The 24,434-nt window shown below is 42.4% G+C and overlaps 1 protein-coding gene across 20 annotated transcripts; it reads left to right on the top strand.

Annotated features, from left to right (window-relative positions):
- The first annotated feature begins 737 nt into the window (after positions 1-737).
- LOC103638997 (uncharacterized) lies at positions 738-3,312 on the top strand. 20 transcript variants are annotated; one of them, XR_004852748.1, is made up of 5 exons: positions 778-965; positions 1,221-1,406; positions 1,497-1,548; positions 1,645-1,733; positions 2,867-3,312. XR_004852748.1 is itself a non-coding variant. In XM_008661779.4 (4 exons), the coding sequence occupies exons 1-4, from the start codon at positions 913-915 to the stop codon at positions 2,981-2,983; spliced, it is 429 nt and encodes a 142-aa protein (XP_008660001.2). In that variant the 5' UTR covers positions 783-912; the 3' UTR covers positions 2,984-3,312. The 20 variants fall into 20 exon arrangements, 1 of the variants encoding a protein (XP_008660001.2); XR_559158.4 differs by adding an exon at positions 1,944-2,000 and having other exon boundaries at positions 738-965; positions 1,221-1,733; XR_004852749.1 differs by lacking the exon at positions 1,497-1,548 and having other exon boundaries at positions 777-965; positions 1,661-1,733; positions 1,944-3,312.
- The last annotated feature ends 21,122 nt before the right edge of the window (positions 3,313-24,434 follow it).

The raw sequence follows: 24,434 nt of genomic DNA, 5'->3' as shown, positions 1-24,434 counted from the left end.
TTTTTAGTGCGTTCTACCAAACAATTTTATGATTTTTAATAACTCACAACTGCTTTTTTTCAAAGCTTACTGCTACTTTTTTCACAGCCACAGTTCAACCAAACAGAGCCTAAAACTCAAGCTTGAAGATATATATACACACATAGAGGTTTAAGAAATCTTAAGGAATATAAGAATACTTTTTTATTTGACAAAAAATAGTTTGGTTTAAGAAATCTTGAAGATATGTATACACATATAGTGTTAGAGGGCGTGATCTCGTGGAGCCCTCTGGCAAACCGCGCGCAAAGTAGGAAGGAAGGGGAGGACTGTGACAAGCTCAGATCTAGCGCTGCAGGCTACTCGTGTCCATGGATCTGCGCCTTCTGACACCGTTGGTCGTCGTGGGCTCCCTCCCCGCCACTCTAGTCGACAGGCTTGCCATGGGCCCGCCTACGACCATTTCGGTTCGCGCCACGCATCGGGGTTCGCTAGCCTTCTGGCTAGGACTGGGCATAAAACCCGATACCCGAATCCCGAAAAACCCGAACCCGAACCCGAACCCGATAAGCCCGAATCCGAAAAGCCCGAAATCTAATTTGGGTAGAACCTCCCGGTACCCGAAATTTTATAGCAAATTTCGGTTTCAGTTATCCGGTACCCGAATAATAAATGGGTACCCGAATACAAGAAAAACACTCAAGTCGTCAAGCAGCCAAGGCCCAATCGACAACCAGCCAACCACGCAAGGCCCATGTGGACATGCAGTACAGCTAACAAGCAAGTAGGCAACGGCCAACATTATACAGCCCAAGGCGGCATGCGGCAAAGCTCCAGGCGAGTAGCCGACCAACCGTCCTGCCCGTCCAGGTCCAGCAGTCCAGGATTTCCCAACCCTAACTAGCAGCAGCTGCCGCCGTCGAGCACCAGTCCATGGTCTGCCATGGCGCCGTCCTGACACTGCCGCCGTCGAGCAGCTACCACAGGTGGGCTGTCCTGATGCAAGGAATAGTAGCATGCCTCTATTTAATCGGGTAACTGTAAATTACCCGAACCCGAACCCGATTTTTTGGTACCCGAATTTTCGGGTACCCGAAAAAATCGGGTCGAGTTCGGGTTCGACTGTTGAATACCCGAATTATTTAAAACCCGAACAACTCGACCCGAAATTTCGGGTATACCCGAATGCCCAGTCCTACTTCTGGCTGCGCTCACCGTCGTGATCATCGCGGTCACCACAGCGTCGCCCTCGGGGTTCATCGTGTTGCGCTTCGTGGCGGGTCTCTTCCTCGCCAACTTCGTCGCCAGCCAGCACTGGATGTCGGGCATCTTTGCACCCTCCATCATCGGGCTCGCCAACGCCGTCACGGCTCGCTGACTAGTGTAAATTCCAGGATTCAGATTGTCCAACGATGCAGAGCATCACGGTAAGAAACTGCAACAAACTTAGTCAAATTCCTTACTTTGTCTCTGTCAGGAATCTAATGATAATAAAGTCAGCTCTAATTGGTCTCTAGCTTTCGGCATCTAACGAACCTTCTCAACTGCAGACTCTTGATATCAGTTACTGTAAGAACCTAGAATCCTTGTTGGCACTCGAATATCTTTGTTCTATTGGAAGCTTATATATTGCCCATTGTCATAAATGTATTGTTCTGTGTTAAGAAAAACTTTTGTTTAGGCCTCAAAATATATTAATTGATCACTGCCCTGGTCTGATCAAATGGTGTGATGAGCAAGAGCTCTTCTGTCAGGTGAGGTCTTATGTTCTTCTAAATTTTTTATTTTAACATTAGTCCATTGTCTTGTGTTCTCGCAATAGTTTTTCAGTACCATACTGCATAAAAGGTATAGTCCATTGTCTGCCAAGGGTTTCTTAAAATTTGAAATGTTTAAATATTTTATTCTTGGTATTGTGCTACATAGGTTAGCAATATTTAAAGAATAATTGTTTGTTGGGACAGGAATATCTTTGTTCTCTCGGAAGCTTGTATATTGCATTGGTTAGCAAGTTTTAAAAGGTATAGTCCATTCGTCTCTTCGATAGCAGGATAAGTGATTCCAATGCATGTAGATCACATACAAACAACACTTTAAAATATACAAATATATATATATACAAGTTTTACATGCTAAAACACGTTTGTTGTTCTGAAACAAAGTATTCAAACCAACTTCAACAATGATACTACAACGACCTCCTACAACATTTATTGCTCTTCGTTTTTATATTGTTATGGATATGGAATTAATTAGGAAAGAAACGACTTCAATGACAGAGCTAGGGGTGGCCAGCGGTGGCTAGGCCCTTGCTACTACCGCACTGCACATGTTTTTTTTGCTACATTGATTATGTGACACAGTCCTTGCCAAAGTGGTGGGTTCTTGCTTGTAGCATTCCTGATTCCCTGATCTTTTGTTACTTCACTTCTTGTTTTCTTGACCCTACCAAAGTCGATCTGAGTAAGCTATTGCCTAGCAAAGGAAGCTTCTATCCCCTGGTTAGATGATGTTTCCTTTCCTCAACTCTGTTAGGCTATTGTTGCATTCAGACAGTATTTTAATTCCCATATAAGCGTACATTGGCTATATTGACTTTGTAAATCTCACAAGGGTAAGCATAACTAAACTAAAAAGTAAATTTGAGCGATTCAGATATAGTAAAAAAGTGGCGATATGATGCCGGTTGGCATCCTTTTTAGTATATATAGTATGAAATATCCTCATTGTGGGACTGATAATTTAAGTGGTGAGATATCTTCTGTCTCATTTCAAAATGTTATTTTCCATCAAAAAAGGGTATATGGCAAAATTATTATTATTATGAAAAATGTTGTTTTGGATGTGATTAACAATGAATATTGTAAACGTGAAATAAATCTTTCAGGTATGGTCATTACACTCCAGATGGAACTGGTTATTTTCTTTCTTCACAACATCAACGAACATAGCAACTACATTCTGTCGTGTCGGCACCTGGATCCATCACGGGCGAGGAGGCTGAATAGGAGGGTGGAGGAGGCGAGTCGCGTGCTGTCTGATTCCTTCGTTATCTTCTGTGTTTTTTCCTAGAACAAGGTTTCCTCTCCGGTATTATTTTTGGCCAAAAGATGATTAGATGGGCTGCTGGAGACGGGAGGAGGCGACGGTCTGTGTGTTTTCCCCTGATCTATTTGTGTACTCTAACTGCAGAAGAACAAATGGGAGTTCTTCATGTTCCTCACTCTAGAAGTTTTTGTAATGATCATTACTAGCTTTGCTACTGCTGTTATTATAAGTAATGACTTGAGTCCTTTTAGCTTAATTATCACACTAGAATCTATTATTGATCCACTGTTTTTTTGTCACAAAAATTGCAAGGGATCCAGATTCTCCATCATCCTTAGGTGCTTTTTCATCATCCTGGAGTGGTTTCGTTTCTCGCATTGGATTGTTTCCTTTCCTTTGGTGTTGTATTTCTTACAATTGTTCAAGCATCATAGGTAAAGTTTTTTTAAAATTTATATTTATTTTACGAGAGAAACTTGGTTAGCTTTTATGGAGTCATTTTATATTGTTTGTAAAACTGAAAATATTGTTTGATCATTGACTATAACATCAACTTTGTTTAGACACCATAAACTTGTAAGGAAACTGATACTGCAGCCATTTGCATTTACCATTGACATCTTTGAAACATTGTTGAATTTGTTGTATCATTTTATGGGAGTCGTGGTAGTAGGATTAGATGTGTCACTATAGCTTGTGGTAGTATTGTTAGATTTGTCACCGTATCTTACTTTTGCTCTTTTTCACTCTATATTGGTTGTTGGAAAAGAATTTTGAAATATTAAGATCGATGATAATATATATGTTTTTTTGTTTTTATTCAATTATTGTGCACTAACATTTTTGTTATATTATAATTTTTATCCGATATCAGTTCATTCTATTTGAGTAGGCATATTTATAATAATACTACACATTTAAATTGTCAATATAATATTAGTGTTATGGTGATATTTTGTCTCACAAATTTTGTATATCATAACGATGTTGTCGTTCCGTATCTATGTTTTATACTAATTTTTAACTCTCGTGGCAACGCACGGGCACCTACCTAGTATAGTTATTATGAACGAGATATGTTTAAGTCCACATACAAAGGAAGATTAAGATTGTCAGCCATAGAAAGAATGTGATTGTATATGAATGATGGTCAAGTGTTCTATATAGAAAGAGGAAGAAGAAAAACAAAATGCAAGTACTCAAGGCAAAGATATAAGTTAAGGCATGTTATTTTATCGGCCAAAAGGCAATAGAGTATGTGATAAGATTTAAGATAGATGTTTATACAATTAAGGAGGGAGTCTAATTAGACAACTCGGTTACCTAGTGTTATTAGGTGTTGAAAGCATGTGCATTATATATAGGACTAAGTGAAAGTGTATCTAGCCTTTGTGGGTTTTGGTGAATTGAATGACAATAATATTAAAGGACTAACCAGTTTGCTAAGTGTTGAATAGAAAAATATAAAGAATAGAAAAGTGCCCAAGTCAAGAGCCAAGTCAAGCCAAAGAAGTTCTTGAATTAGACAAAGTTAGACCAAGTCCTGTGTGTACCAGACCAAAGTTACAAAGAGCTTGTTTCAGAGTTTAGTGGGGTTTGGTGCACCAGACCAAGGTCTTGTGTGCATCGAACAAGTTGTCGAGAGCTTGTTTTGGAGTTCAGTGGGACGATGCACTTGACCAAGATCATGTGTGCACTAGACCTCCAATGGTCGGATGACATGGCACTGATGTGGACAGTCTGTGGTGCATCAGACAGTCTGGTGCGTTCTGACAAGCTGGCAACTTTTGCAGCAGCTACCGATAAAAGTTGAGTGGATCGGACGACCAACAATGTTTGAGGTATGGTGCAACTAGAAAGTGCAAAAATTAGGCAGCGATTAGTTTGGCATTAGAAGCTATAAATACACCCCTGAAAGTCGCCTAGAGGGGGTGAATAGTCAAAACCTGAAATTTATAAACTTAAACACACACTAAGGTCAGGGGTTAGCATTAGAATTAAATTCAAGTCCAAAAGAATATCTCTCTTGCTAGGAGTTGCTCAAGGATTACGGATGACGTATGGGAGCTGAAAGGGAAATAAGGTCAAATCTTTTCCTATATGAATTTTGGTGGTTGAATTGCCCAACACAAATAATTGAACTAACTAGTTTGCTCTAGATTATAAGTTTTACAGGTGTCAAAGGTTCAACACAAACCAATAAAAAGTCCAAGAAAGGGTTCAAATGAAAAGAGCAAAAGACAACCCAAAGGCAGCCCTGGTCTGGCGCACCGGACTATCCGGTGTGCCACTGGACAGTGTCCGGTGTACCAGGGAGTTCCACTCCAAACTTGCCACCTTCGGGAATTTAGGGAGGCCGCTCCGCTATAATTCACTGGACTGTCTGGTGTGCCAATCGGAGCAACGGTCGTCCACGCCAACGGTCGTCTGCAACGCTACAGTGAAACACTACAGTGCGTGACTGCGCGCGCAGAAGTCAGAGCAGGCGCAGATGGCGCACCGGACAGTGAACAGGACCTGTCCGGTGCACCACCAGACTGTCCGGTGGCCCACTTGTCAGAAGCTCCAACGGTCGAACCCTAACGGCCTGGTGACATGGCTGGCGCACCGGACTGTCCGGTGCGCCATACGACAGAAGCCCTCACCAACGGTTCTTTTGGTGGTTGGGGCTATAAATACCCCCCAACCACCACACTTCAATGCATCCAAGTTTTCAGCCATCAAACCTCATACAAGAGCTCTAGACTTCATTCCAATACATAAACAAAGAGATCAAATCCTCTCCCAAGTCCAAAGATCATTCCAAATCAAATAGTGACTAGTGAGAGAGACAATTGTGTTCATTTGAGTTCTTGCGCTTGGATCGCTTTTCTTCTTCCTTTTTTCTTGTTTCCAACTCAATTGTAATCAAGGCAAGAGACACCAATTGTGTGCTGGTCCTTGTGGGGATTTAGTGTCCCGATTGATTGAGAAGAGAAGCTCACTCGGTCTATGTGACCGTTTGAGAGAGGGAAAGGGTTGAAAGAGACCCAGTCTTTGTGACCACCTCAACGGGGAGTAGGTTTGCAAGAACCGAACCTTGGTAAAACAAATCATCGTGTCATCCGCCTTCTTTGCTTGTGATTTGTTTTTCGTCCTCTCTTTCGGACTCGACTTTAATTCTTACGCTAACCCCGGCTTGTAGTGTGCTTAAACTTTATAAATTTCAGATTTGCCTATTCACCCCCCCTCTAAGCGACTTTCAATTGGTATCAGAGCCCAGTACTTTATTAGAGCCTAACCGCTCGAAGTGATGTCGGGAGATCACGCCAAGAAGGAGATGGTGACCGGCGAGAAGCCCGCCACAAGCCACGGGAAGGCTCCATCCGGGGAGTCCGGCAACTAGGTGAAGGGATCCCCTTCACACGACAAGTCGCGTCAGAGCGGCGAGAAGAAAAAGAAGATGAAGAAAGTGGTCTACTACGAGATCGATTCCTCGTCGCCATCCACCTCCGGCTCCGACACACCTTCCGTCACTTTTAAGCGCCATGAGCGCAAGAAGCTTAGTAAGATCCCCTTACGCTATCCTCGCATTTCCAAACGCACCCCTTTACTTTCCGTCCCATTAGGCAAACCACCGGTTTTTGATGGTGAAGATTATTGCATGTGGAGTGATAAAATGAGGCACCATCTAACCTCACTCCACGCTAGTATTTGGGACATTATTGAGTTTGGTGCGCAGGAACCATCCATAGGGGATGAAGGCTATGACTCGGATGAGGTAGCCCAAATCCGGCACTTCAACTCCCAAGCCACTACTATACTCCTCGCCTCTCTAAGTCGAGAGGAGTATAATAAGGTGCAAGGGTTGAAGTGCACTAGATGTAGAGATATTAATGTTGATGCTATTCATGATCACCTAGCCTTAATTAAACAACAAAATGATCACATAGCTCAACTTAGTGCTAAAATCAATGAGCATGACTTAGAAAATGAAAATTTTAAATTTGCTAGAAGCATGCTCTATAGTGGGAGATGCCCTGGCATTAAGGATGGCATTAGCTTCCAAAAGGGAGACAATGTCAAGCTTAATGTCCCTAAGAAATTGTCAAATTTTGTTAAGGGTAAGGCTCCCATGGTTCAGGATAACGAGGGTTACATTTTATATCCTGTCGGTTATCCCGAACACAAAATTAGGAGAATTCATTCTAGAAAGTCTCACTCTGGCTCTCATCATGCTTTTATGTATAAGAGTGAGGCATCTAGTTCTAGGCAATCCACTCATGTTAAAATGCCTAAAAGGAAATCTTCTATTGCATCAAATAATCATAACATTTCATTTAAGACCTTTGATGCTTGATATGTGCTGACTAACAAATCAGGCAAAGTAGTTGCCAAATATGTTGGGGGCAAACACAAGGGCTCCAAGACTTGTGTTTGGGTACCCAAGGTGCTTGTCTCTAATGTGAAAGGACCCAAGACCGTTTGGGTACCTAAGAACAAGGCCTAAATTTGTTTTGTAGGTTTATGCATCCAGAGGCTCAAGTTGGATAATTGATAGAGGGTGCACAAACCACATGACAGGGGAGAAAAGGATGTTCTCCTCCTACGAGAAAAACCATGATCCCCAAAGAGCTATCACATTCGAGGATGGAAATCAAGGTTTGGTCAAAGGATTGGGTAAAATTGCTATATCACCTGACCATTCTATTTCAAATGTTTTTCTTGTAGATTCATTAGATTACAATTTGCTTTCTGTTTCTCAATTATGCAAAATGGGCTACAATTGTCTTTTTACGGATATAGGTGTTACTGTCTTTAGAAGAAGTGATGATTCAATAGCATTTAAGGGAGTGTTAGAGGGTCAGCTATACTTAGTTGATTTTAATAGAGCTGAACTCGACACTTGCTTAATTGCTAAGACTAACATGGGTTGGCTCTGGCATCGCCGACTAGCCCACGTTGGGATGAAGAATCTTCATAAGCTTCTAAAGGGAGAGCACATTTTGGGACTAACCAATGTTCATTTTGAGAAAGACAGGGTTTGTAGCGCATGTCAAGCAGGGAAGCAAGTTGGTGTTCATCATCCACACAAGAACATCATGATGACTGACAGGCCACTTGAGCTACTCCACATGGACCTATTCGGCCTGATAGCTTACATAAGCATCGGCGGGAGTAAGTACTGTCTAGTTATTGTGGATGATTATTCTCGCTTCACTTGGGTGTTCTTTTTGCAGGAAAAATCTCAAACCCAAGAGACCTTAAAGAGATTCTTGAGACGGGCTCAAAATGAGTTTGGCTTGAGGATCAAGAAAATAAGAAGCGACAACGGGACGGAGTTCAAGAACTCTCAAATAGAAGGCTTTCTTGAGGATGAGGGCATCAAGCATGAGTTCTCTTCTCCCTACACGCCACAACAAAATGGTGTAGTGGAGAGGAAGAATAGAACTCTACTTGACATGGCTAGGACCATGCTTGATGAATATAAGACTTCGGACCGGTTTTGGGCGGAAGCAATCAACACCGCTTGCTACGCCATCAACCATCTCTACCTTCACTGAATCCTCAAGAAGACATCGTATGAACTCCTCACCGGTAAAAAGCCCAATGTTTCATATTTTAGAGTCTTTGGTAGCAAATGCTTTATTCTTGTTAAAAGAGGTAGAAAATCTAAATTTGCTCCTAAGGCTGTAGAAGGCTTTTTACTAGGATATGATTCAAACACAAGGGCATATAGAGTCTTTAACAAGTCCACTGGACTAGTTGAAGTTTCTTGTGACATTGTGTTTGATGAGACTAACGGCTCTCAAGTAGAGCAAGTTGATCTTGATGAGCTAGATGATGAAGAGGCCCCGTGTGTCACGTTTAGGAACATGTCCATTGGGGATGTGTGTCCTAAAGAATCCGAGGAGCCTCCACAAGCACAAGATCAACCATCTTCCTCCATGCAAGCATCTCCACCAACCCAAGATAAGGATCAAGCTCAAGAGGATGAAAATGAAGATCAAGAAGATGAGCCACCTCAAGAGGAGGACAATGATCAAGGGGGAGATGCTAACGATCAAGACAAGGAAGATAATGAGGGTCCAAGACCGCCTCACCCAAGAGTCCACCAAGCAATACAACGAGATCACCCCGTGAACACCATCCTCGGAGATATTCAAAAGGGGGTAACCACTCGATCTCGTGTTGCTCATTTTTGTGAACATTACTCCTTTGTGTCCTCTATTGAGCCATACAGGGTGGAAGACGCATTAAGGGATTCGGATTGGGTGTTGGCTATGCAAGAGGAACTCAACAACTTCACTAGGAATGAGGTATGGCATTTAGTTCCACGTCCTAACCAAAATGTTGTAGGAACCAAGTGGGTCTTCCGCAACAAACAAGATGAGCATGGTGTGGTGACAAGGAACAAAGCCCGACTTGTGGCCAAGGGATATTCACAAGTCGAAGTTTTGGATTTTGGTGAAACCTATGCACCCATAGCTAGGCTTGAGTCAATTCGTATATTACTTGCCTATGCTACTTACCATGGCTTTAAGTTATATCAAATGGATGTGAAGAGTGTCTTCCTCAATGGACCAATCAAGGAAGAGGTCTATGTTGAGGAACCTCCTGGCTTTGAAGATAGTGAGTACCCTAACCATGTATATAAACCCTCTAAGGCACTTTATGGGCTCAAGCAAGCCCCAAGAGCATGGTATGAATGCCTAAGAGATTTTCTTATAGCTAATGGCTTCAAAGTCGGAAAAGCCGATCTTACTCTCTTTACTAAAGCAATTGCTAATGATTTGTTTGTATGCCAAATTTATGTTGATGATATCATATTTGGGTCTACTAACAATCTACTTATGAAGAGTTTAGTAGGATTATGGTTCAAAAATTTGAGATGTAACTCCAAGAGGGAACCTTCATCAGCCAAACGAAGTACATTCAAGACATACTCACCAAGTTTGGGATGAAGGATGCCAAGCCCATCAAGACACCCATGGGAACCAATGGGCATCTCGACCTCAACACGGGAGGTAAATCCGTAGATCAAAAGGTATACCGGTCGATGATAGGTTCTTTACTCTATTTATGTGCTTCACGACCGGATATTATGCTTTCCGTATGCATATGTGCAAGATTCCAAGCCGATCCTAAGAAAGTTCACCTTAGGGCCGTGAAACGAATCTTGAGATATTTAGTTTATACTCCTAAGTTTGGCCTTTGGTACCCCAGGGGATCCACTTTTGATTTAATTGGTTATTCAGATGCTGATTGGGCAGGGTGTAAGATTGATAGAAAGAGCACATCAGGGACTTGCTAGTTCTTGGGAAGATCTCTGTTGTCTTGGGCTTCTAAGAAACAAAATTCTGTAGCTCTTTCTACCGCCAAAGCCGAGTATATTGTCGTAGGCCATTGTTGCACGCAATTGCTTTGGATGAGGCAAACCCTTAGGGACTATGGTTACAAATTAACCAAAGTTCCTCTCCTATGTGATAATGAGAGTGCAATCCACATGGCAGATAATCCTGTTGAGCACAGTCGCACTAAGCACATAGCCATTCGGTATCACTTTTTGAGGGATCACCAACAATGGGGAGATATCGAGATTGCTTACATTAACACCAAAGATCAATTAGCTGATATCTTTACCAAGCCATTAGATGAGAAATCTTTTACCAAACTTAGGCATGAGCTAAATATTCTTGATTCTAGGAATTTTGATTGATATTTTCAACACATAGCTCATTTATATACCTTTGATCATATCTCTTTCATGTGTTATGACTAATGTGTTTTCAAGTGAATATTATGCTAAGTCATAGATTGAAAGGGAAATGGAGTCCTCGGCGAAGACAAAAGGCTTCCACTCCACTCCATCGAATTATTCAACCTTCGCCGTCGCTCCACAACGCTCTCCAATTTGGTATCATTTTCACTCCTATATTATTTACCAAAGGGGGAGAAAGTTTGAAAAAGGGCTTATATTTCACTCAAGTATCCGTTTTTGGCAATTCATGCCAAAGGGGGAGAAAGTATTAGCCCAAAGCAAAAAGGACCGCACCACCACCAATTTCAAAAAATTGTAGTCTTTCAATTTGTATTAAAGAAGTGTTTTTAAAGACTTTCAAGTTGTTATCTTATTTTTTATATAATTTCAAATTGGTATAACCTCTTCAAAATTAATATCTATAACCCTCTTGAACACTAAGAGGAGAATTTCTTTGAGGGGGAGTTTTGTTTAGTCAAAGGAAAATCATTTGAAACAGGGGAGAAAATTTCATATCTTGAAAATGCTTCTCAAAATCTTATTCATATACCTTTGACTATTTGCAAAAGACTTTGAAAAGAATTTCCAAAACATTTGCAAAACAAAACAAGTGGTGCAAGCGTGGTCCAAAATTTTAAATAAGAGGAAAACCATCCATGCATATCTTATGAAATGAATATTGGTTTAATTCCAAGTAACCTTTGCACTTACATTATGCAAACTAGTTCAATTCTTCACTTTTATATTTGCTTTGGTTTGTGTTGGCATCAATCACCAAAAAGGGAGAGATTGAAAGGGAAATAGGGTCAAACCTTTCCTATATGAATTTTGGTGGTTGAATTGCCCAACACAAATAATGTAACTAACTAGTTTGCTCTAGATTATAAGGTTCAACACAAACCAATAAAAAGTCCAAGAAAGGGTTCAAATAAAAAGAGCAAAAGAGAACCCAAAGGCAGCCCTGGTCTGGCGCACCGGACAGTGTCCGGTGCACCAGGGAGTTCCACTCCGAACTTGCCACCTTCGGGAATTCGGGGAGGCCGCTCCGCTATAATTCACCGGACTGCCCGGTGTGCCAAGCAGAGCAACGGTCGTCCACGCCAACGGTCGTCTGCAACGCTACAGTGAAACGCTACAGTGCGTGACTGCGCGCGCAGAAGTCAGAGCAAGCGCAGATGGCGCACCGGACAGTGAACATGACATGTCCGGTGCACCACCGGACTGTCCGGTGGCCCACTTGTCAGAAGCTCCAACGGTCGAACCCGAACGGCCTGGTGACGTGGCTGGCGCACCGGACAGTGTCCGGTGGTGCACCGGACTGTTCGGTGCGCCATACGACAGAAGCCCTCACCAACGGTTCTTTTGGTGGTTGGGGCTATAAATACCCCCCAACCACCACACTTCAATGCATCCAAGTTTTCAGCCATCAAACCTCATACAAGAGCTCTAGACTTCATTCCAAGACACAAACAAAGAGATCAAATCCTCTCCCAAGTCCAAAGATCATTCCAAATCAAATAGTGACTAGTGAGAGAGACAATTGTGTTCATTTGAGTTCTTGCTCTTGGATCCCTTTTCTTCTTCCTTCTTTCTTGTTTCCAACTCAATTGTAATCAAGGCAAGAGACACCAATTGTGTGGTGGTCCTTGTGGGGACTTAGTGTCCCGATTGATTGAGAAGAGAAGCTCACTCGGTCTAGGTGATCGTTTGAGATAGGACTGGGCATTCGGTTCTTCGGTTCGGTTCGGTTCGGTTCCTCGGTTCTTGTAGAAATTCGGTTCTTCAAAAACTAGAACCGAAATAGCAAGATAAAGAAATCAGAACCGACTAGTTCGGTTCTCGGTTCTTCGGTTCGGTTCCTCGGTTCTAACCGAACTGTAACAGCCACTCTAAAATTCTGAATAACGACAACTTTTGTGAGAAATTTCAGCAACATCTCCCCACAAACAACGACAAGTGCACAATGACCATAATTTCATAGATAATACATGGATGATTAGAGGTTCAACATAAGTCGATAACACAACATCCGAAGTTACAAACACATGTAACAAATTGAATCTAATAGTTTTGGGTTTTTCGGTTCTTTCGGTTCTTTGGAGTGCAGAACCGAAAATATCTCATTTATTTCAGTTCTCAAAAAACCAGAACCGAATTTCATAACGGTTCCTTCGGTTCGGTTAGTTCGGTTCCGGTTCTCGGTTATTTCGGTTCAGTTCCTCGGTTCCGGTTCTTTTTGCCCAGGCCTAGTTTGAGAGAGGGAAAGGGTTGAAAGAGACCCAGTCTTTGTGACCACCTCAACGGGGAGAAGGTCTATGTTGAGCAACCCCCCGGCTTTGAAGATAGTGAGTATCTTAACCATGTCTATAAACTCTCTAAGGCGCTTTATGGGCTCAAGCAAGCCCCAAGAGCATGGTATGAATGCCTAAGAGATTTTCTTATAGCTAATGGCTTCAAAGTCGGAAAAGCCGATCCTACTCTCTTTACTAAAACAATTGCTAATGATTTGTTTGTATGCCAAATTTATGTTGATGATATCATATTTGGGTCTACTAACATATCTACATGTGAAGAGTTTAGTAGGATTATGGTTCAAAAATCAAGATGTCAATGATGGGGGAGTTGAAGTATTTCTTAGGATTCCAAGTCAAGCAACTCCAGGAAGGCACCTTCATTAGCCAAACGAAGTACATCCAAGACATACTCACCAAGTTTGGGATGAAGGATGCCAAGCCCATCAAGACACCCATGGGAACCAATGGGCATCTCGACCTCGACACGGGAGGTAAATCCGTAGATCAAAAGGTATACCGGTTGATTATAGGTTCTTTACTCTATTTATGTGCTTCACGACCAGATATTATGCTTTCTGTATGCATGTGTGCAAGATTCCAAGCCGATCCTAAGAAAGTTCACCTTAGGACCGTGAAACGAATCTTGAGATATTTAGTTTATACTCCTAAGTTTGGTCTTTGGTACCCCAAGGGATCCACTTTTGATTTAATTGGTTATTCAGATGCTGATTGGGCAGGGTGTAAGGTTGATAGAAAGAGCACATCAGGGACTTGCCAGTTCTTGGGAAGATCTCTGGTGTCTTGGGCTTCTAAGAAACAAAATTCTGTAGCTCTTTCTACCGCCGAAGCCGAGTATATTGCCGCAGGCCATTGTTGCGCGCAATTGCTTTGGATGAGGCAAACCCTTAGGGACTATGGTTACAAATTAACCAAAGTTCCTCTCCTATGTGATAATGAGAGTGCAATCCGCATGGCGGATAATCCCGTTGAGCACAGCCGCACTAAGCACATAGCCATTCGGTATCACTTTTTGAGGGATCACCAACAACGGGGAGATATCGAAATTGCTTACATTAACACCAAAGATCAATTAGCCGATATCTTTACCAAGCCATTAGATGAGAAATCTTTTACCAAACTTAGGCATGAGCTAAATATTCTTGATTCTAGAAATTTTGATTGATATTTTGCACACATAGCTCATTTATATACCTTTGATCATATCTTTTTCATGTGCTTTGACTAATGTGTTTTTCAAGTGTATTTCATACTAAGTCATAGATTGAAAGGGAAATGGAGTCTTCGGCGAAGACAAGGCTTCCACTCCACTCCATCAAATTATTCATCCTTCGCCATCGCTCCACACCGCTCTCCAATTTGGTATAATCTTCACTCCTATATTATTTGCCAAAGGGGGAGAAAGTTTGAAAAAGGGCTTATATTTCACTCACAAGTATCCATTTTTGGCGATTCATGCCAAAGGGGGAGAAAGTATTAGCCCAAAGCAAAAGGACCGCACCACCACCAATTTCAAAAATTTGTCGTCTTTCAATTTTAAAGAAGTGTTTTTAAAGATTTTCAAATTGATATCTTATTTTTGATATAATCTCAATTGGTATACCCTCTTCAAAATTAATATCTAAAACTCTCTTGAACACTAAGAGGAGGATTTCATTAAGGGGGAGTTTTGTTTAGTCAAAGGAAAAGCATTTGAAACAGGTGGAGAAAATTTCAAATCTTGAAAATGCTTCCCAAAATCTTATTCATATACCGTTGACTATTTGCAAAAGATTTTGAAAAATAATTTCCAAAACATTGCAAAACAAAACAAGTGGTGCAAGCGTGGTCCAAAATGTTAAATAAGAAGAAAACCATCCATGCATATCTTATGAAATAATTATTGGTTTCATTCCAAGCAACATTTGGACTTACCTTGTGCAAACTAGTTCAATTCTGCACTTTTGTATTTGATTTGGTTTGTGTTGGCATCAATCACCAAAAAGGGGGAGATTGAAAGGGAAATAGGCTTACACCTTTTCCTATATGAATTTTGGTGGTTGAATTGCCCAACACAAATTAATTGGACTAACTAGTTTGCTCTAGATTATGAGTTCTACAGGTGCCAAAGGTTCAACACAAACCAATAAAAGTCCAAGAAAGGGTTCAAATAAAAAGAGCAAAAGACAACCCAAAGGCAGCCCTGGTCTGGCGCACCGGACTGTCCGGTGTGCCACCGGACAGTGTCCGGTGCACCAGGGAACCCAACTCCAAACTTGCCACCTTCGGGAATTCGGGGAGGATGCTCCGCTATAATTCACCGGACTGTCCGGTGTAGCACCGGACTGTCCGGTGTGCCAAGCGGAGCAACGGTCGTCTGCAACGCTACAGTGAAATGCTACAGTGCGCGACTGCGCGCGCAGAAGTCAGAGCAGTCGCAGAAGGCGCACCGGACAGTGAATAGTGAATGTCCGGTGCACCACCGGACTGTCCGGTGGCCCACATGTTAGAAGCTCCAATGGTCGAACCCTAACGGCCTGGTGACGTGGCTGGCGCACCGGACAGTGTCCGGTGGCGCACCGGACTGTCTGGTGCACCATACGACAGAAGCCTTCACCAACGGTCAACTTGGTGGTTGGGGCTATAAATACCCCCAACCACCACACTTCAATGCATCCAAGTTTTTTAGCCATCAAACCTCATACAAGAGCTCTAGACTTTATTCAAAGACACAAACAAGAGATCAAATCCTCTCCCAAGTCCTAAGATCATTCCAATCAAATAGTGACTAGTGAGAGAGACAATTGTGTTCATTTGAGTTCTTGCGCTTGGATCGCTTTTCTTCTTCCTTCTTTCTTGTTTCCAACTCAATTGTAATCAAGGCAAGAGACACCAATTGTGTGGTGGTTCTTGTGGGGACTTAGTGTCCCGATTGATTGAGAAGAGAAGCTCACTCGGTCTAGGTGACCGTTTGAGAGAGGGAAAGGGTTGAAAGAGACCCGGTCTTTGTGACCACCTCAACGGGGAGTAGGTTTGCAAGAACTGAACCTCGGTAAAACAAATCACCGTGTCATCCGCCTTATTTGCTTGTGATTTGTTTTTCACCCTCTCTCTCTCGGACTCAACTTTTATTCTAACGCTAACCCTGGCTTGTAGTGTGCTTAAACTTTATAAATTTCAGATTACGCCTATTCAACCCCCCTCTAGGCGACTTTCAGTTTGCAAGAACTGAACCTCGGTAAAACAAATCACTGTGTCATCCGCCTTCTTTGCTTGTGATTTGTTTTTCGCCCTCTCTTTCGGGCTTGACTTTAATTCTAACGCTAACCCCGGCTTGTAGTGTGCTTAAACTTTATAAATTTCAGATTTGCCTATTCACCCCCCCTCTAGGCGACTTTCAGGAGCCAACTCAATTCACACTAGCAAGGAAATGTTAGAGAGGCGAAAACAAATCAAACAAGAATCAAGGCGAGTGAACACGATGATTTGTTTTAGCGAGGTTTGGTTCCAAAGAACTTAGTCCCCGTTGAGGAGGTCACAAAGACCGGTTCTATTTCAACCATTTCCCTCTCTCAAACAGTCACTTAGACCGAGTGAGCCTTTTCCTTAATCTCTCGGGTCACTTAGACCCTGCAAGGACCACCACACACTTAGGTGTCTCTTGCTTCGATTACAAGTCACTTGAGAAATAGAAGGGAAAAGAAAAAAAAGGCCAAACCAAGCGATAAGAGCAACAAAGAACACAAGTGATCCTCTCACAAGCCCTAATGCACTAGAGTTGATTTTGGAGCTTTGAGTGGATTCATTGCTTTCATTGCTTTTGCTCTTGCAATGAATGAGAACTTAGAAATGCTTGGATGGAAGTGAATGAGGTGGTTGGGGGGTATTTATAGCCTTCCAACCACTTCTAGTCGTTGGCTGAATTCTACTAGCGATGGGCGCACCGGACAGTCACTGTGCACTGTCCGGTGCGCGCCACGTCAGCGCAACCGTTAGGGTTCAGAGCAGTTGATTGTTGGAGACCTTTGTCTTCTAGCTGCATCGGACAGTCCAGTGCACTCTGACTTTGTTGTTCTGACTTCTGCGCGACACTATTCTGCTCTAACATCTCCACAGTCGACCGTTGGGTGAGCAGGTAGTCGTTGCTCCGCTGGCTCACCGGACTGTCCGGTGGCACACCTGACAGTCCGATGAATTATAGCGGAGCGTGTTGCCAGAAACCCGAGAGTGACTGGTTCGGGGGGGGGGGGGCGTCTGGCTGGCGCACCGGACAGTGTCCGGTGCCCCATTTTCCAGCACACTCAAGTCCTTTTGCTCCAATTAAATTGTGTCCCTAACTTGATTTCTTTCTTGGTTTGTATTGAACCTTATGCACCTATAATACATGAATTCTAGACAAACTAGTTAGTCCACGTGTTTGCGTTGGTCATCAACCACCAAAATTAATTATAGGAAATGGTTAACCCTATTTTCCTTTCAATCTCCTCCTTTTTGGTGATTGATGCCAACACAAACCAAAGCAAGTAATAAGTGTAGAAATATAACTAGTTTACAGTTTGAGATGATTGTGCATAGGTTACTTATAATTAAACCAATGGAAGATTTTAAACATATGAATAAGAGTGAATGGTTTGGCTTTCTTTTATTTAATATTTTGGACCACATTTGCACCACAGGTTTTGTTTTTGCAAATCTTTTGGAAATCTATTCAAAAACTTTTGCAAATAGTCAAAGGTATAGAAATATGATTCCAAGAAGCATTTTTTAGGATTTGAAATTCCTCTCCCTGTTTCAAATGCTTTTCCTTTGACTACATGATAGCTCCCCCTGAATAAAATTCTCCTCTTAGCTTTTAAGAGGGTTTTTGAGATATATACCAATTTGAAATCTTATTTTCACATTGAAAACTAGATACCAATTTAAAAATACACAATTGAAATTTACAAATTGAAATTTATTTCAAATTTTTTTGAAATGGTGGTGCGGTCCTTTTGCTTTGGGCTTAATATTTTCTCCCCCTTTGGCATTAAACACCAAAAACGGAGAACTTGATAGCCCTTTTGCATTTTTTTCTTGGGGGCCTAATACTTTCTCTCAAATGGTAAAATAAGTATGAATGAAGATTCATACCATTGAGAGTGACATAAGTAACGACAAAGGGTAAATGATATCGTCTTTGTCGAAAACTCCATTTCCCTTTCAATCTACGACTAAATATAGAAATACAAAAGCACATTAGTCGTATCCTTGGAACAAGAAGAATAAGAAATATGCATTTGCACCAAATGAAAAAGACATGATCAAAGGTATGCATATGAGCTATGTGTGCAATGTTTCAATCAAAATTCCGAGAATCAAGTATATTTAGCTCATTCCTAAGTTTGCTAAAGGTTTTCTCATCTAGTGGCTTGGTAAAGATATCAGCTAATTGGTTATGGGTGCTCACATAAGCTATTTTGATATCCCTCTTTTGTTGGTGATCTCTCAGAAAGTGATACCGGATGTCTATGTGCTTAGTGCGGCTGTGTTCAACGAGATTATCCGCCATGCGGATTGCACTCTCATTGTCACATAGGAGAGGGACTTTGCTCAATTTGTAGCCATAGTCCCTAAGGGTTTGCCTCATCCAAAGTAATTGCGCACAACAATGGCCTGTGGCAATGTACTCGGCTTCGGCGGTGGAAAGAGCTACAAAATTTTGTTTCTTTGAAGCCCATGACACTAGGGATCTTCCCAGAAACTGACAAGTCCCTGATGTGCTCTTTTTATCTATTTTACATCCGGCATAATCGGCATCAGGATACCCAATTAGATCAAAGGTAGATCCCTTGGGGTACCACGACCCAAACTTAGGAGTGTAAACTAAGTATCTCATGATTCTCTTTACGGACCTAAGGTGAACTTCCTTAGGATTTGCCTGAAATCTTGCACACATGCATACAGAAAGCATAATATCCGGTCGAGATGCACATAAGTAGAGTAAAGAACATATCATCGACCGGTATACCTTTTTATCTACGAATTTACCTCCTGTGTCGAGGTCGAGATGCTCATTAGTTCCCATGGGTGTCTTGATGGGTTTGCCATTCTTCATCCCAAACTTCTTAAGTATGTCTTGTATGTATTTTGTTTGGCTGATGAAGGTGCCCTCTTGGAGTTTCTTGATTTGGAATCCAAGGAAGTACTTCAACTCCCTCATCATAGACATCTCGAATTGTTGTATCATGATCCTACTAAACTCTTCACAAGTTGACTTGTTAGTAGACCCAAATATAATATCATCAACATAAATTTGGCATATAAACAAGTCTTTTGCAACAGTTTTAGTAAAGAGAGTAGGATCGGCTTTACCGACTTTGAAGTCATTAGTGATAAGAAAATCTCTTAGGCATTCATACCATGCTCTTGGGGCTTGCTTGAGCCCATAAAGCACCTTTGAGAGTTTGTAAACATGGTTAGGGTACTCACTATCTTCAAATCCGGGAGGTTTCTCAACATAAACTTCTTCCTTGATAGGTGAAAGTCGCCTAGAGGGGGGGGGGGGGTGAATAGGGCGAAACTGTAATTCTCAAAAATAATCACAACTACAAGCCGGGTTAGCGTTAGAAATATAATAGAGTCCGCGAGAGAGAGTGCAAAACAAATCGCAAGCGAATAAAGAGTGAGACATGTGGATTTGTTTTACCGGGGTTCGGTTCTCGCAAACCTACTCCCCGTTGAGGAGGCCACAAAGGCCGGGTCTCTTTCAACCCTTACCCTCTCTCAAACGGTCCCTCGGACCGAGTGAGCTTTTCTTCTCAATCACTTGGAACACAAAGTTCCCACAAGGACCACCACAAGATTGGTGTCTCTTGCCTCAATTACAAGTGAGTTTGATTGCAATGAAGAATCAAAGAAAGAATAAAGCAATCCAAGCGCAAGAGCTCGAAAGAACACAAGCAAATCTCTCTCACTAATCACTAAGGCGTTGTGTGGAATTTTGGAGAGGATTTGATCACTTGAGTGTGTCTAGAATTGAATGCCTAGCTCTTGTAAGTGGTTGGAAGTGTGAAAACTTGGATGCAATGAATGGTGGGTGGTTGGGGGTATTTATAGCCCCAACCACCAAACTAGCCGTTTGGTGGGGCTGTCTGTCGAATGGTGCACCGGACAGTCCGGTGCACACCGGACATGTCCGGTGCGCCAGCCATGTCACCAAAGCCGTTGGGTTCTGACCATTGGAGCTCTGACTTCTGGGCCCGCCTGGATGTCCGGTGGCGCACCGGACATGTACTGTAGAGTGTCCGGTGCGCCAGCATGGGCGTGCCTGACTTCTGCGCGCGCTGACGCGCAATAAATGCGCTGCAGGTAGTCGTTGGCGCCGAATTAGCCGTTGCCCCGCAGATACACCGGACAGTCCAGTGAATTATAACGGAGCAGCTGAAGTGAATTCCCGAAGCTGGCGAGTTCCTGAGGCCGCTCTTCCTTGGAGCACCGGACACTGTCTGGTGTACACCGGACAGTCCGGTGAATTATAGCGGAGTTGCCTCTAGAATTTCCCGAAGGTGACGAGTTTGAGTTGGTGTCCTCTGGTGCACCGGACACTGTCCGGTGGCACACCGGACAGTCCGGTGTGCCAGACCAGAGGTGCCTTCGGTTGCCCCTTTGCTCTTTTGTTGAACCCAATATTTGGTCTTTTTATTGGCTAAGTGTGAACCTTTGGCACCTGTATAACTTGTACACTAGAGCAAACTAGTTAGTCCAATTATTTGTGTTGGGCAATTCAACCACCAAAATTATTTAGGAACTAGGTGTAAGCCTAATTCCCTTTCAATCTCCCCCTTTTTGGTGATTGATGCCAACACAAACCAAAGCAAATATAGAGGTGCATAATTGAACTGGTTTGCATAAGGTAAGCGCAAAGGTTGTTTGGAGTAGAGCCAATATAAATACTTACAAGATATGCATGGATTGTTTCTTCATTTTTAACATTTTGGACCACGTTTGTACCACATGTTTTTGCAAATTCTCTTGTAAATCCTTTTCAAAGTTCTTTTGCAAATAGTCAAAGGTAAATGAATAAGATTTTGTGAAGCATTTTCAAGATTTGAAATTTTCTCCCCCTGTTCCAAATGCTTTTCCTTCGACTAAAACAAAAACTCCCCCTAAATGAGATCCTCCTCTTAGTGTTCAAGAGGGTTTTTGATATATCCATTTTGAAATACTACTTTCTCCCCTTTTGAACACAATAAGATACTAATTTGAAATTTACCAATTTGAAAATCTCTATTTTAAAATTAGGTGGTGGCAGTCCTTTTGCTTTGGGCTCATATTTTCTCCCCCTTTGGCATGAATCGCCAAAAATGGAATCATTAGAGCCCCTTCAAGTACTTTCTCCTCCTTTGGTCATAAAATAAATGAGTGAAGATTATACCAAAGACGAGGAGTGATGCGGAGCGACGGCGAAGGATGAGTAGTAGAGTGGAGTGGAAGCCTTTGTCTTTGCCGAAGACTCCAATTCCCTTTCAATATACCTATGACTTGGTTTGAAATACACTTGAAAACACATTAGTCATAGCATATATAAAAGAGACATGATCAAAGGTATATTTATGAGCTATGTGTGCAAGTTTAGCAAAAGAAGTTCCTAGAATCAAGAATATTGAGCTCGTGCCTAAGTTTGGTAAAAGTTTGTTCATCAAGAGGCTTGGTAAAGATATCGGCTAATTGATCTTTAGTGTTAATGTATGCAATCTCGATATCCCCCTTTTGTTGGTGATCCCTAAGAAAATGATACCGAATGGCTATGTGTTTAGTGCGGCTATGCTCAACGGGATTATCCGCCATGCGGATTGCACTCTCATTATCACATAGAAGAGGAACTTTGGTTAATTTGTAACCATAGTCCCGCAGGGTTTGCCTCATCCAAAGCAATTGCGCGCAACAATGGCCTGCGGCAATATACTCGGCTTCGGCGGTAGAAAGAGCGACCGAATTTTGCTTCTTTGAAGCCCAAGACACCAAGGATCTTCCCAAGAACTGGCAAGTCCCCGATGTACTCTTTCTATTAATCTTACACCCTGCCCAATCGGCATCCGAATAACCAATCAAATCAAATGTGGATCCCCGAGGGTACCAAAGCCCAAACTTAGGTGTATAAGCCAAATATCTCAAGATTCGTTTTACGGCCGTAAGGTGTGATTCCTTAGGGTCGGCTTGGAATCTTGCACACATGCAAACGGAAAGCATAATGTCTGGTCGAGATGCACATAAGTAGAGTAATGAACCTATCATCGACCGGTATACCTTTTGATCCACGGACTTACCTCCCGTGTCGAGGTCGAGATGCCCATTGGTTCCCATGGGTGTCTTGATGGGCTTGGCATCCTTCATTCCAAACTTGGTTAGAATGTCTTGAGTGTACTTCGTTTGACTAATGAAGGTGCCCTCTTGGAGTTGCTTGACTTGGAATCCTAGCAAATACTTCAACTCCCCCATCATAGACATCTCAAATTTTTGTGTCATGATCCTACTAAATTCTTCACATGTAGATTCGTTAGTAGACCCAAATATAATATCATCAACATAAATTTGGCATACAAACAAATCATTGTCAAGAGTTTTAGTGAATAAAGTAGGATCGGCCTTGCCGACTTTGAAGCCATTTGCAATAAGGAAATCTCTAAGGCATTCATACCATGCTCTTGGGGCTTGCTTGAGCCCATAAAGCGCCTTAGAGAGCCTATAGACATGGTTAGGATACTCACTATCTTCAAAGCCGGGAGGTTGCTCAACGTAGACCTCTTCCTTGATTGGTCCATTGAGGAAGGCACTCTTCACGTCCATTTGATAAAGCTTGAAGCCATGGTAAGTAGCATAGGCTAATAATATGCGAATTGATTCAAGCCTAGCTACGGGTGCATAGGTTTCACCAAAATCCAAACCTTCGACTTGTGAATACCCCTTGGCCACGAGTCGAGCTTTGTTCCTTGTCACCACACCATGCTCGTCTTGCTTGTTGCGGAAGACCCACTTGGTTCCTACAACATTTTGATTAGGACGTGGAACTAAATGCCATACCTCATTCCTGGTGAAGTTGTTGAGCTCCTCTTGCATCGCCATCACCCAATCCGAATCTTGGAGTGCTTCCTCTACCCTGTGTGGCTCAATAGAGGAAACAAAAGAGTAATGTTCACAAAAATGTGCAACACGAGATCTAGTGGTTACCCCCTTATGAATGTCGCCGAGGATGGTGTCGATGGGGTGATCTCGTTGGATTGCTTGATGGACTCTTGGGTGTGGCGGCCTTGGTTCTTCATCCTCCTTGTCTTGATCGTTTGCATCTCCCCCTTGATCATTGTCGTCATCTTGAGGTGGCTCATCTCTTTGATCTTCCCTTTCATCAACTTGAGCCTCGTCCTCATTTTGGGTTGGTGGAGATGCTTGCGTGGAGGAGGATGGTTGATCTTGTGTATGTGGAGGCTCTTCGGATTCCTTCGGACACACATCCCCAATGGACATGTTCCTTAGCGCGATGCACGGAGCCTGTTCTTCACCTATCTCATCAAGATCAACTTGCTATACTTGAGAGCCGTTAGTCTCATCAAACACAACGTCACAAGAAACTTCAACTAGTCCTGAAGACTTGTTAAAGACTCTATATGCCCTTGTGTTTGAATCATATCCTAGTAAAAAGCCTTCTACAGTCTTAGGAGCAAATTTGGATTTTCTACCTCTTTTAACAAGAATAAAGCATTTGCTACCAAAGACTCTAAAATATGAAATATTGGGCTTTTTACCAGTTAGGAGTTCATAGGATGTCTTCTTGAGGATTTGGTGTAGATATAACCGGTTGATGGCGTAGCAGGCGGTGTTGACCGCCTCGGCCCAAAACCGGTCCGGTGTCTTGTACTCATCAAGCATAGTTCTTGCCATGTCCAATAGAGTTCGATTCTTCCTCTCCACTACATCATTTTGTTGTGGGGTGTAGGGAGAAGAGAACTCATGCTTGATGCCTTCCTCCTCAAGGAAGCTTTCAATTTGTGAGTTCTTGAACTCCGTCCCGTTGTCGCTTCTAATTTTCTTGATCCTTAAGCCGAACTCGTTTTGAGCCCGTCTCAAGAATCCCTTTAAGGTTTCTTGGGTATGAGATTTTTCCTGCAAAAAGAACACCCAAGTGAAGCGAGAATAATCATCCACAATAACTAGACAGTACTTACTCCCGCCGATGCTTATGTAAGCTATCGGGCCGAATAAATCCATGTGTAGGAGCTCCAGTGGCCTGTCGCTTGTCATGATGTTCTTGTGTGGATGATGAGTGCCAACTTGCTTTCCTGCTTGGCATGCGCTACAAACCCTGTCTTTCTCAAAATGAACATTTGTTAGTCCTAAAATGT

Source organism: Zea mays, chromosome 9 (genome assembly GCF_902167145.1).
Source record: "Zea mays cultivar B73 chromosome 9, Zm-B73-REFERENCE-NAM-5.0, whole genome shotgun sequence".
Taxonomy (NCBI): domain Eukaryota; kingdom Viridiplantae; phylum Streptophyta; class Magnoliopsida; order Poales; family Poaceae; genus Zea; species Zea mays.
This window is presented reverse-complemented; position numbering and strand designations above follow the sequence as displayed.